Raw genomic sequence first — 14,749 nt, 5'->3', positions numbered from 1 at the left:
TAAAATGGGCTGGGCATGTACCCAAAGCAGTGTAACTGGAGACAAGAAGCACTGATATGAATGGTTTCAAGTTGCTTTGCAAGGTTGGTTTCCTTTTCTTTGAATAAAGGAAAAAGTAACACTCGTATTAACTTAGTTTATCAGATGCCATGTTTTTCCACAGTCAAATATTTTGTTTTATCTTGAAAGGAATTTCTGTTTTGGCTTCAAAGTCCAAGAAACACAATTATTCTCATTCAAAGTAAGTATTGTTCTCATGCAAGAATAAAATCTGAACCATAATGGTGAACTTGAGACAGGCTGAAAATAAATGGAAGCTTTTTTATGTGCAGTAATATCATGTTCAGGTATTATGTGGTAAAGAAACGTGCTCATTTCTAACATCTTTACAGGCTCTTTCCATTACATCATTAAATATTTAATGTGTAAGTTATCTTACCCTGGAAGGAAAAGTAAAACAATACTGTGAAGTATCTTTATACTGATATTAAGGTACAAAGGGCCTTACTGAATACTATTCAAAGCAAAAAGTTGCTATTGTTACAGGTTCATTTCTAAATAGAATCTCAGATCCCATGAGGAGCTGGATGAAATGCAGAAGCATTGAACCATACACTTCCTGCAAATTGATCATATTATTTCACATAGGTTTCTGCATTGCTTTACAAATGTCTGTGTTGCAATGAAACTTACTAATGTAACCCATCACTGTCACCTGCTTCCTGACCATTCTCATCTGACAGTCAAAAGTATAAGCATATAATACCTTGGCAAGGGATTTCATTCATGGTTTCTCCTATACTACGACGTTTAATAAAGCTCTGCCTTATCTATGGGGAAGCACACTGAAGGGCAGTTTATATCAGAGGACTGCCTGTATCAGGGCAAGGACTAAAATGCCTTGTGTATTTCTCTATACTGAAGCACCATGACCCAATTCACAAGTTAGTTGAACTACTAGAATCAGCTACCTAGGGTGTATGCACTCATCTAGACAAACAAAATATTTTCCAGTAACACTAGAAAAATTACAAATGCAGCAACATGAGAGTAGAAACTACAAAATATCAGGGAAAAAAATAAGATCAGTTTAAAAAAATGTGCCAACAATATAGCAATAGAAGATACTAGTAGTAAAAGAAGTTAGAATTTCTAGGGGATGTGTGATCACTTAAAGCAAGGAGGCAATAAACAAAGACAACAACGTGAGAACTGCATACTATTCAAGCTACTTAAGGTATTATAACGCAACATATGCTAGACCAACAAATAATAATTACCTCAAAGCATATGCTGCAAAGTGATTTTTTCATAGAGAGGCTCTGAACACTGGCAGTCAGAAACAAAAAACACTGTATATCACTGCTTTAGTGGACATTAAATGCAGACCACCACCACCACCCCCTCATCATTACATCATTAAGGAAAAAAGTGAATGTACCACTTGGCTAAGAAGTAAAAAGACTTTTGCTCACCTTCTTCAAAACAAAGTACATCATAATTTTATTATTACATAAAACTACCCTAATTAAGAAACTCAAGAGCACAGGTAATAACAGGCTAGAAACTAAATCATCTAACTCAGCTTTCAAACTAGTATTTTTAGCTATTTCCCAGGACTTCTGTAATTACCAAAGTTAATTCAGTTCAACAAAACTAATAGTACAAACTATTCTTTTTTTAATTAATAACTTTCTTTACCATTGCTCCTTCATTGGCACTTCTTAGCTTCCTTCTTAAGAAAAATCACAAAGAAAGGAGAAAATATTTATTCTCTTGGCAAGAAGTTCACAAGTTCACTTGGGGATAAAAATATCATGCATCAGCAGGAACATCTGCTTCATAACCCCCCCAAGCTGTCTCTCCACCCTGTCTCTCTATAACAAAAATATGAATATTTGCAAATATGGTCTTTCAGTAGGACTCACTAACTGTTCCAAATTAAACTTCATATATATTCCAAAAAGTATTAAAAAAACTTGCAAAACAGAACTGGTGTTAAAACGACCATAACAAACATACTTGACTAGATTATTTGTATACAATACCCAGGAGATGCAATACAAGTCTAAGAAACATGAGCAATATTAGAAATCCTATTACACTCATTTTAAACTGTTTGACCATTTTGAATTTTGATTTGTAAAACTTCAGTTTACAAACTGAGACTTTGTGGACGTTTAGATTCTGACACCATTTGCCAAAAAGAACACTATACATTCAGCAGAAGAAATACTTGAAAGCACAGTAACTGAACTGGTAGAACTTAAAGCTAGTCTGATTGCCAGCTGAATCACAAGGTCTCTCGAGCAAATGGATCCCAACACCACAGAATAAAAAGTAATACGTAAAGTAATTCAGTATAACAATCCAAATCTCTTCTGAACTACTGCATAAAGGTATAATTAAAATGTCTTTGGATAGTTTACTTGTGATTATATTCTGTATTATAAAACTGAAGAAATCTTTTTTATGTGCAGTAAACGTTACAGAAGTCTGCTTTTTGCCTTTGCTGGTAACTATCAGCATTTGCTAACTGAAAATATAATCTGACTAACAGAAATACTTTATTGCATCAATTCTATGAGATCCTTCTAGGTCATTTAAACATGCTAAACCAACTGCTCAGCAAAGTCTACCCCTGCATTACACACAAGAAAATGGGACCACAGGAAGTTTAGTTGATTTAGAGTCATGATGATATTGGTAGCGACGTGAACTTTTCCATAAACCATCTGGTATTTTCCACTAAGATAACAATATCTGATTGATTTAAAAACTACAAAGCATTACAGGCATCATTTTAAGCACAGAAGATGGTTTATATTAGGAGATTAAGTCACTGTACCAACCAATACAGTAGTATTCAGTTCTTAATTCCACATAATCAGTTCCTGATGGGAAGTTTAATGATTTCATTCTTTTCTTCTGCACCTTCTCACAAAAAAATCTTAAATACAATAGCCTTGATTTTAAAACCTAGAAAAAGAAACCTACCCAACTTCAGACCTGGTCCTAATGTAAGACCTGATCAAAAGCCACAAAGAGTATCATCCCATATTCTGACTCCTGTAAACTCTACTCCCACCTTTGTTGTGTCTCCCTTGCATCTCAAATTAATTTTTAAATCCTGGTGCTGAAATAGTCCACTCCACTGCTGCGAGCACAGCACCACTATGAAACAAGATTTTATTTCCATGTAAGACAAGATCTCACCTCTACCTTTAAGACTCTTAACAGAAGAGTCTTTGTAACACCTATCATTGCCCTTCTTTTGTGTTCTCAGTGCCTTGCATTTTTTTAAACATCAAAAGATGCACCTTAATAAAGCCACAGTTTCATCCTCTTAAGACCCACCTTTCTGAAACATCTGTAAACCTTATTTATCAAGGTAAATACGCTTATGCCACCTAACTCCTCAACCATTTCTCTCATTCACATGTCTTTAAATTCTCTTATTCTTTGTGACGACTACTAAAGTAATGAGATGCTGCATCAGCCCCAGCCGATATATCTAAACATTATTTTTAACACAAAGAACTGCAGTTCACTCTTCAGTGGAAAAAATGAATGAATACTACTAAAGGAAGCTTCTATCACTCAAAAAAACCTTGGTACTATCATTTCTTTTCACAAGAGAAATCAATTAAATGCATATACAATCTGCAAGTCTATACAAGCACAGAAATTTGTAATACAGAACTGTCTTTGCAATAGTTTAACCACAGTAAGAAGAAAAAACCCTACTTACTGAAACAGCTATCATGGTGCTGTCAGGCCGCCATTCTGCTTGTTTGTAAGAGCCAAACTGAGAAGCTGCTTTTGATAGTTCCTTGTAGCTTACGATTAGCACGCTGGGCTGCAGGAAAAAAAAAAATTACATCTCATACCTAGAAGGAATGGGATGTTTGCTATATTGTGATGTAACTGTGAACATCTATGTTTCCTTAACAGCAACAACACGTTTCCCTTGAAAAGTGAGCCCAAAAAATTACTACATATTTGACAATGCATTACACAATGGTGTTTTTAAGGGAGTTTATGTAGAACTCTTGCCACACTGTCATTTGTAATCTCACTCTTTCAAAACCAGGACATTTAAATAAAACACTTCATTTGCCCAGAAAGGAGTCAATACAGAATACAGAAGTAGTTTCAAGCTAGACAAAGGGTAACTGATGCTATAGATGAACAAATGCATCTCAAACAGGGTCCTATAATGAAAAGGACTGACAAATTAACTAGTATGAAATATTCTACACAAGGTATTTGGTACAATCCATTTGCTTAGTTTCTACTAAATGGATGGGCCATTGTCTTAAAGAGAACAATAATCAGGAAATCTGTTGTACATCTCTTCCACAAAAGGTTGCCAGAAATTGTGCAGAAAATCCATCTCTACAGTTTGCTGAAAAGATTTTGTATATGATGAGATGCACCCATCAACAGCTTTCCTCCCATGAATGGAGAAGAGCTTTGGAGTCATGAAGCCCAGACAAATCTACCATAGGCACTAAGTCTTCACTCCCTTTCACAAACGCAGTTGAGACCTGTGACGCAAAAACCTAATGGAAAGTTACCCTTCCTTATATATTTTAGTACTGCTTGTACTTTCTTGCTCTTGAACCAATAACAGCTTTCCGTTTACACAGGTATTCCTCCTTCTGCTACCCTCTACCACTGTGAAGTGGGGATGGAGAAATATGTGTATATATATTAGATAGATGACAACTGTACTTCCTTAGCCTTCAGTTAAATTAAACAAACCACACTTTTTTTTGTGTGTGTACATGTAAAAGAAGTTTCCCCTCATTTTCATAACAGATGCTCTCCCTAACTTTATCAATGTCAATTTTTCTTCAGAGTTGTAGCAGCAAACTGTACCAAAGAGAGCACACTTCTCCAGCCCCTGGAAGGGAACCAAAAAGTTTAACAGTAATCCTTTTTCCTGAAAGTAATCATGAAATCACTTGGAAAAGCTTGTCATTCACCACTAGGACCACAGGTGATGGCAACTTATATTGTTCTTCGTTAGTTTACTTCCTCAAATGGGAGAAAGTGGGGCATGTAGCAACAGGACAAGGGGTAATGGCTTTAAACTAAAAGAGGGTAGATTTATGTTAGATGCAAGAAAGAAATTCTTTACTCAGAGTGGTGAGGTGCTGGCACAGGTTGCCCAGAGAAGCTGTGGATGCCCCTCCCTGGCAGTGTTCAAGGCCAGGCTGGATGGAGCTCTGAGCAACCTGGTCTAGTGGAAGGTGTCCTGGCCCACAGCAGTGGGGTTGGAACTAGATGATCTATAAGTTCCCTTCCAACTCAAACCATTCTGTGATTCTGTGATAAGCTGGTACAACAAATCTAAAAACATTATTTCCACCCAGATATCATGCGCTGGTCTGCTACCCGAGAATCACATGGATATCTACTACCTTCACATTTGGAATCAGTTGCTTCAGTTTCCCTTACGAAAAAGCAGAGTTACAAACAGATTAAGAGGAAAAATAGTGCAAAATAAAGTAATTACTGTTTTCATCATACATACACATATGGAGCTGAATTAATGTCACACAGGCAGTCTTAGCATTCGTAAATTCATAGTGTGACTTTGCATCCTGTAAACAGCGTTATTACTTAAATTCACACCCATACAGAACTGAATTATTAGAAATAAAGTTAAACATTTATACTGTAAAGTATAACAAGTAAAGCAATCTTTACCCTAAGAACTATTTACAAACTTTTTCAATTCATGTGGCTTCCTTTGCAGATATTTGCAAATCAGATTATCTCACATTAAATAGATAACTAAATAGATAACTGTAGATTTCACAAACTACATAGCCTTTTGCTGATTGGTATGGGCCCATCTTAACTGCCTTCGATACACAGAGAAAATTGCATTGTGACAGTACAATCCGGGCAACCTGCATCACTGGTGCAGGTTTTGAAACTGATAGTGAAGCACTGCTGTGCTTCAAGCATTTTAGCAGCAGGCAAAAAAAATGTGTTAGAAGCTCATTAATGCACAATAGTTTTCCTTCTATGTTGATTCTCTTACAGAACTTAATGATGGTATTTATACTGTGATGTTCTCGTGATATTTATTCGCAAAAAAGCTTCTATTACACCTTAGAACCTGGAAGAATGTTCTCCATATACAGCAGCTATAAAATTTATACAAACCGATTTCTGGACTGATCTCATTGTGCTTTACAGATGAGGACTAAAGGAGTTAACATGCAGAGTGCAAGCAATCATTTTTATCTTTCTGTACTTTGAGTAGCTTCTTTTCTTACTAGAAAGCAGACCCACTTCTAATTCAATAGGTCACAAAGGCTACCTAGCTAATGGTTAAACCATAAATATTTCACTGACACAATTTTCTTCCACATAGTCCACAATTCAAAAGCATTATTTCATACGTGAGGAAAACCCTAATATACGAAGTTTATTCCCCTGTTTACAAGCTTCCCACAAATGTGTGAACCGCTACAAGGTAACAAAGCAAGAAGGACAGCTTGCTATCCTGCTCTACTCATGCAAGAGAAAGAGAAATGGCCATTTTATATCTGAAGTCACATAGTACATCTGACGTGACTGAAGATGTATAATAGCACAGGAGTACGTTCTATAAACAGGAATGTATCAGCCTAATCTTAATGGCTTGCCCAAAGTAGAGCAAGCCATTAAACACACATTTTTACAAAAATAAAGGCCTAGTCAGTACAACACTTCTCTCTGCTCAGTTTTAGATACTTAACTTACAGCCTGTACAGAAACAGTAGGGATTTAGATCCTATTGCACAGTCTTCCCTAAATATTTACATTTGTTTCTGCTGGAAAAAAACAACTCTCCATGTCAGCTTCATGAAAACCCCATTTTTTTTCACGCTTCTGCATTATAAAGAAATCTAGCTAAGCACAACTAATGAAACATGCACACTGTCTCAAATAAGCGAAGATATTGATCTTCATAATGCTTAAAATCTGCTTGCTATAAATATCAGTGGCAGAGCCACAGCTTTTTGAGAAACTGGTAAGTCCAGAAATACAGCATATGTGTTTTGGATGACCAATGCTGAAACTGAGGAATTGCACTATTTACAAAATAGTAAGGTAGCAAGCTAGCTTCATGAGCAAAGGTACCTAACTCAATCTACTTTAAAGTTCATTTTCGTTTCGTTATCAGTTGTTGCTGTACAGTAAGAATTCCTTTGGACTTTCCACTATGAAAGATGAGCTCTGCATCAACATCAGGACAAAAGCAAACAATTAAAAAACCTGCCACAAAACACAACACAAAATGAAACCCATGGTGAAATAATTTAAAATTGTTACTATTTTACTTAATTCTACCTGACCAAATACAGCATCTTTCCCATTTTCTTTTTTTAAGCAGTAACTGTGAGTAGCATACATAGTCTCAGAACACTGAAACATATTTTACAAAGAAATCTATCAAGATATACAAACCCTGCAGCAAATTCTCTCAGCAAGCTTAGACATTGGATATTACCACTTCAATATTACCACAGAAACATTCTACCCCATTTGATGTAAATGCAAATCTAGTAGACATTTAAACCCTAAACTAAGATGTGAATGTTGATTTGAACAGGCCATCTTTAAATAGGACAAGTAGCACAGATGTGAACAGTAGCCCTTACAGGAGCAAGTGTCTGTCCCAGAGATGTTTATACAGGGCTTTAAAGAAAACAACAAATTAACCCATCAGACAGAGGTCTAACCATTGTTTGTTTGACAGAATATAAAATAATGAAAAAAAAAGTTTTCCTTAATTTGGATCCTGTGGTTTGACTGTTGCATGTTAACGACAAACTGTGCATATAGTGGATTTAACAAGTAGGTCAGCAAATACAATGGAAAACTACTGGACCGAGTTTGAGAAGTAAACACCTAACAGCATGTATGCATTCAGACATCGACACTCGTTAGTGCTCCTTTAGTATTAGTTGCTCTGTTATCATTAATTCACTAACCCAGAAGGAAAGAGAACAAGACAGAAACACCGCCATTTACATTCACTCAAAAATTAGTAAAAATATGAAGTAATACTCTTGCTCAGGCCTGTGGATGTTCCCGTAAGACAACAGCACTCCCACAATTTTTATGCAAAACAAAGAAGTAGTTATTATATCTGTATTAAATATGAATAGCAAAATCATATGCTTGCCTAAATGCTACGAACATTGCATCAAACAGCTGGTATAGTCATACTCAAATTCTTATGTACTGCATAAAGCTAAATGATTTTTTAAAAATACTGCTACAGTTGCACTGAATCCAATTATTGCTGCCCATATAATACCCAAGAACACTGAGAAGTTCTGAATGTTTTGTAAAACCACAGCCAACATGTTCAGCTCTGAGCTCCACTTTTTATTTTGCCTTTTTTATTGTAACTATAAATCCAAAGTAACTTGAATTTTAAAACAAGTAAATTTCACAATGCTTAATACTTCCTTCTCTCTTTTAAAGGATTCTCCTCTTTAATGTCATCAATTCACTATTACTAATTTACTTTCCAAAGAATTTTCTACATCTAATTATAGTCTTCCAGATATTCAGTGTCTGAAAGCTGGCAGTCTTTTCACAACGGTTATGTCTAGGAAGAAGACTATTGTACTCGCTGAGAGCTTGCAACAGTATTAGTAGCTGACAACATGGCATTATGTATGGGTTTGGGTTTTTTTAATGGACCATCAATGTAAGAACCTGCATGTCTACAGATAATTGTCAAAATCCTAATATTCTCATCCCCTAACAATTTAGTATTCTAGACACCAAAAATTAATCTCCTTTAGAATCAAGATGCAATTTCTGTTTGGTTTTATAAGATAAATGCCTCAACACTTTATTGAGCTCTAAGCACAAGACAAAAATCACAAACATGCTGTTCTGACGAGCTTACCATCTAAGTGACAAAGAAGGCTGGGAAAAAACAGAACAAAAGCCTGGTGACACTGGGCACTTAATTTCGTCATTACATGGCCTGTGCTCAACTTTAGAGGCTGAAGCTTTGTAAGTTTATAAACTAATAAACCAGACAGGTTAGATGGATAAAAGAAAAGCATGCATGCATGCATAAGGAAGAGGAAAATCTATTAGTAAAGGAAAAAAAAAGATAGACCACAAAAGCTATTTTGTCAGTAACAAAGATACAAAGTGGGGACAAAAGAATTTCTAAAAGCAGGGTTAATTATAAAAACATAACTGCTTTAATTCAGTTTTAAAAGCAGGTGGAAAGCTTAGAATCAGCACAGTACCCATCCAACAAACACAGCAGACAGAGCTTCCAATACTGTGCTTTACATAAACTTCTGTGGAAAGTTCACAAAACCAAAGTGCATCAGAAATGCCAATCACTAGCTCTCCCAAGCGAAAGTTTTCAGCTAACCTGCTGCTCAAAAACATTGTCAATGAGAAAGGCCTTTGCTGTTTGTGGAGTTCAGGATCCTGTGTGGAGGAAGCAGGGCAGTAAGTAGGATCAAAACCTTGGATCTCAGGAGGGCTACCTTTGGGCTCTTCAGGGAGCTACTGGGAGGAATCCCGTGGGCCAAGGCTCTCGAAAGCAGGGGGTCCAAGAGTGCTGGTCGCTCCTCAAACGTCACTTCCTCCACGCTCAGGAGCAATGCATCCCCCTGAGAAAGAAATCGAGCAAAGGAGGCAGGAGACCTGCATGGTTAAACAAGGAGGTTCTAGCGGAGCTCAAGTGGAACAGAAAGGTCCATGGAATGTGGAAAGAGGGACAGGCCACTTGGGAAGAGTACAGGAATGTGGTCAGAGCATGCAGGGATGCAACGAGGAAGGCCAAGGCCCACCTGGAATGGAATCTGGAAAGGGATGTCAGAAACAACAAGAAGGGCTTCTTCAACTACATCAGCAGCAAACGGAAGGCTAGGGACAATATGGGGCCGCTGCTGAATGAGGTGGGTGTCCTGGTGACGGAGGATACGGAGAAGGCAGAGCTACTGAATGCCTTCTTTGCTTCAGTCTTCAGTGCCAAGGCAGGCCCTCAGGAATCCCAGGCCCCGGAGGTAAGAGAAGAAGCCCACAGAGAGGATGACTTTCCCTTGGTCGAGGAGGACTGCATGAGGAATCGCTTAAGCGATCTGGATGCCCACAAATCCATGGGCCCCAATGGAATGCACCCACGAGTGCTGAGGGAGCTGGCGGATGTCATTGCTGAGCCACTCTCCATCATCTTTGAGAGCTCCTGGAGGACAGGAGAGGTGCCCGAGGACTGGAGAAAGGCCAATGTCACTCCAATCTTCAAAAAGGGAAAGAAGGAGGACCCAGGGAACTACAGGCCGGTCAGGCTCACCTCCATCCCAGGAAAGGTGATGGAGCAGCTTATCCTGGAGGTCATCATCAAGCAAGTGAAGGAAAAGAAGGTTATCAGGAGTAGTCAACATGGATTCACCAAGGGGAAATCATGCCTGACCAATCTGATAGCTTTCTACGATGACATGACTGGCTGGGTAGACGAAGGGAGAGCCATGGATGTTGTCTACCTAGACTTCAGCAAGGCTTTCGACACTGTCTCCCACAACATCCTCCTAGGCAAGGTCAGGAAGTGTGGGCTGGATGAGTGGTCAGGGAGGTGGATTGAGAACTGGCTGAATGGCAGAACTCAGAGGGTTGTCGTCAGCGGCGCTGAGTCTAGTTGGAGGCCTGTAACTAGTGGTGTCCCTCAGGGGTCAGTACTGGGCCCAGTCTTGTTTAACTTCTTCATCAATGACCTGGATGAAGAGTTAGAACGTACACTCAACAAGTTTGCTGATGACACAAAACTGGGAGGAGTGGTAGATACACCAGAAGGCTGTGCTGCCATTCAGCGAGACCTAGACAGGCTGGAGAGTTGGGCAGAGAGGAACCTGATGAGGTTCAACAAGGGCAAGTGCAGGGTCCTGCACCTGGGGAGGAACAACCCCATGCATCAGTACAGGCCTGAGGTGGACCTGCTGGAGAGCAGCTCTGTGGAGAGGGACCTGGGTGTCCTGGTGGACGACAGGTTGACCATGAGCCAGCAGTGTGCCCTGGTTGCCAAGAAGGCCAGTGGGATTCTCGGATGCATTAGGAGGAGTGTGGCCAGCAGGTCGAGGGAGGTTCTCCTTCCCCTCCGCACTGCCCTAGTGAGGCCTCATCTGGAGTACTCTGTCCAGTTCTGGGCTCCCCACTTCAAGAAAGATGAAGAGCTACTGGAGAGAGTCCAGTGGAGAGCTACAAGGATGATGAGGGGACTGGAGCATCTCTCCTACGAGGAGAGGCTGAGGGAGCTGGGTTTGTTCAGCCTGAAGAAGCGAAGGCTGCGAGGGGACCTAATAAATGTTTATAAATATCTCAAGGGTGGATGTCAAGAGGATGGGGCCAGACTATTTTCAGTGGTGCCCAGTGACAGGACAAGGGGCAAAGAGCACAAACTGAAACATGGGAAGTTCCATCTGAACACGAGGAAGAACTTCTTCCCTCTGAGGGTGACGGAGCACTGGAACAGGCTGCCCAGGGAGGTTGTGGAGTCTCCTTCTCTGGAGATGTTCAAGACCCGCCTGGACAAGGTCCTGTGCAGCCTGCTCTAGGGGACCCTGCTTCGGCAGAAGGGTTGGACTAGATGACCCACAGAGGTCCCTTCCAACCCCGAACATTCTGTGATTCTGTGTTCCTCAGCCCCATTAATTGCCATGTATGGAATTGCATATGATAGAGAATCTAACCTCATCTCCCATCTCTACTAACAAATGACTCTGTTATGTGCAATTAACTGGACAGTAAAAACTCATAACTGAGGATGCTTCTCTCTTCATGCAAGTAACTCCGAGATGCCTTTCAGGAGTCATCTATTTCATATTAATACAGGAGACACCGAAAACTTGGTAAGGCCTTCTGAATACTCACATGACAATTTTATTTTTCACATGATAAATCCATCAGTCTAACAGGTATTTCTCATTTCTTTAATTAAATAACCGCAAATACAAACAATACAGTTCCGTTTTTACACTACAAAGCCACTCGCTCATCCTTCCTCTTCCCCCCCCAGTGGAATGTGAAGTAGAAACGGACAAAAGGGAAAATTCATGCATTGAGATAAAGACAGTTTAACAGGACAACAAAGGAAATAATAATTATGATAATAATGAATACATAAAACAAGCTATGCACAGCTTTTCTCACCACCCCGTGACCAATATGCAGTCAGTCCCTGAGCAGAGACCACGGAACCCAGATCTCATGGAATCTGTGAATTTCGCGAAACTCCCAAAAAAGACCAAGCTCCCAGAAAAGATTGAACTCCAGGAAAAGAGAAAGCAAGAAAAGCTTCCTGCCCCCTCAGCCAACCCCCACTCCTAAAGTGAGCATGACATCTATGGTGGAATACTCCACTGGCCATTCCACTGGGCTGGCTGCCGGGCTGTGCTCCCTCCCAGCTCCTGCACACCTGCTTGTTAGCTGAACATGAGAAACTGGATGAAGTCCTTGATTTCACAGCAACAACTGAAAACATCAGTGTTACCAACATTCTTCTGGTACTAAATTCAAAACACAGCAGCTACTGGGAGGAAAATTCACTCTCTCCCAGCCAAAACCAGGACAAACAGCACAACTACTACTGACATGTAGAAAGAAATGACATATAGAAAGAGGTCAGCAGGTGTTAAATTACTGAGGAAAAAACAGCAGAAGAGGCAAGACATCTTAGTTTGCATTGATTCCATCTGTGTCACACCATTCACAATACACAACCACTTACACCATTATCAAGAGGTCTGTTGTCCAGTTTGCAATCAAATTTCAGATAAAAATGCTACCGAGACTGTATCTAATCCTATCTAGGAAAAGGCCATGTACAGTAATTCAGTAAGTTACTCTGCTTACAGTTCTTAGATGAAAGCATAATCCTGAAAGCACGGTGAAAACATAATTATTTTTCTTCTTTTAATGGCCACCTGCAATAAAAAAGATTACAAAAACAACTGCGTATTTTTTTAGTATATTTATTCATATATTGTATGAACTATAAGCACTGGTGTCACAAGTAACTCCTTTTATAGCATGCCAAAATTCCAAGTTACGGAAATCACTTCTCTAACAGAAGCACAGTCCCCTCTTTTGTCCTATTTATTTAAATAACGTGTATGCTTTGATTTAAAGCACGTATCAAGCTCAGTTCTCATACTGCAACAACTAGAGACTTAAAAGCACTTAGGAGTGAGTTATGAGAGCTGTTTGAATATAGACTTATTCAGCCTTTAGAATGAACAGAGATTATTTGACAATCTGACATGCATGCTTTCCCATAAGCTTATAGTTCATTTTGGTGATCTGATTCAACATCAGATCATCATAAAAAAACCCCAAAAAACAGGGAAGTTTAAAAACAAGGGTAGATATAAACCATAAGGCGATAAGCACCTAGGTAATTAAGAAATGCTCCTCAAAATGAGTAGTCAGGGCAAGCTACTCTCAGCTTCAAAAAGCTTACAAAACTGGTTTTGACAGGCAGAGTCATCGCAGGTAGTCCAAAAACCTCCAGGAGTTTTCATTAAATATTCAAGGCCAGCACTTATTCCTGTCATTCCCACAAATTTGGTAAGGTTAAAGAAAGGAAATGCTGAACTACAGTTACACATATAACTATGTCATCAGACTATTCTTGTTGCACACAATTCCCTCTTCAACACTTACAGGGGAACTCCACTCATCTATCACATCTCCCTCCTTGGTTGCACACATCTTCCCTCAATATCTAGAGCCCTGTGGCTGAACATCTAGAATTCCCTGTACTGCTTCAAGCTCTTATTTCATGAGATAACTAAACCTATTTAAAATTAAAAGCCACTACTGTTCACAGAGTAACACTTTCAGTGAGCCAACTACAACGCTCCTTTGATCCCGTCATGAGCTGAAAAAAACAGGTTTCTATTTGTTCAGTAAGAGCCACTAAAATACAGGTGCAAGAAGGAGTAATCACAAGACTGAACAGCTGCCTCATGAAACCTCCTCTCTAGTTCCCAAGTCAATCTATCAAACACCAATTGCCTCACTTCAGCATTTCAGAAAGTTCTTCCATGAATTGAAGTTTCTTGTTTCACACATCTAAGTAATTGTAAAACATCACCAGACTGAAAACACCTACAAGCTTTCCAATGCCGTCAGTGAAAACAGTTTTGTTGGCTCTTAGTGTCAAGGAATTATCTGAGGTACTTAGGCCATAAATTTCTTCTGATTTAACAAAAACACTTGGAACAGCAGTTTCCAAAGTGGGATGCATTTAATACAAACCATTCGGGTGCAAGAAGAAAATATTTTTTGCACCATTAATAAAGTAAAAATTTTAAAATGTGTTTATTTCAGCTTTACCTCTTTCTTTTTTCATTTTGATGTTGTGCGTGTGCTTGATAATGTGCACACTAGTACAGTAGAACATGCATACAACAAATAAATAAATAAATGTACACATATTGGGGGTGCATGCTCAAAAATCTTTCACCAATACTGGTTCCTAATAAAAAATGTTCACTACTGGATCAGTGGTCTTTATCCACAATCCAATCTCTCCCTACAAAATAACATGTAAAATAGTCAAGGACTTTTTGGCTCAAAAACACTAATACAATTCCATCTGGTTTTACCCACACCATTTACCCGTGTTTCTAATCTTTATACTTATATTGTTTCCAAACCCAAAAACAATCCACACTTTGGGAAAAAGTTTCCTCAGTTCCAT

At 39.0% G+C, this 14,749-nt stretch overlaps 1 protein-coding gene across 3 annotated transcripts in view; it reads right to left on the bottom strand.

Annotated features, from left to right (window-relative positions):
- Nucleotides 1–14,749, bottom strand: part of RIC1 (RIC1 partner of RAB6A GEF complex) — a 50,997-nt gene that overhangs the window by 33,476 nt on the left and 2,772 nt on the right. For all 3 annotated transcript variants that reach the window (XM_075410661.1, XM_075410663.1, XM_075410662.1), the window contains exon 2: nucleotides 3,752–3,859. In XM_075410661.1, the coding sequence (XP_075266776.1) occupies nucleotides 3,752–3,859 (108 nt within the window). The remainder of the gene's footprint in view (nucleotides 1–3,751; nucleotides 3,860–14,749) is intronic.

This window comes from Opisthocomus hoazin, chromosome Z (assembly GCF_030867145.1).
Source record: "Opisthocomus hoazin isolate bOpiHoa1 chromosome Z, bOpiHoa1.hap1, whole genome shotgun sequence".
Lineage (NCBI taxonomy): Eukaryota > Metazoa > Chordata > Aves > Opisthocomiformes > Opisthocomidae > Opisthocomus > Opisthocomus hoazin.
Note: the sequence above shows the minus strand (reverse complement) of the source record. Positions and strands in the feature narration are given on the sequence as shown.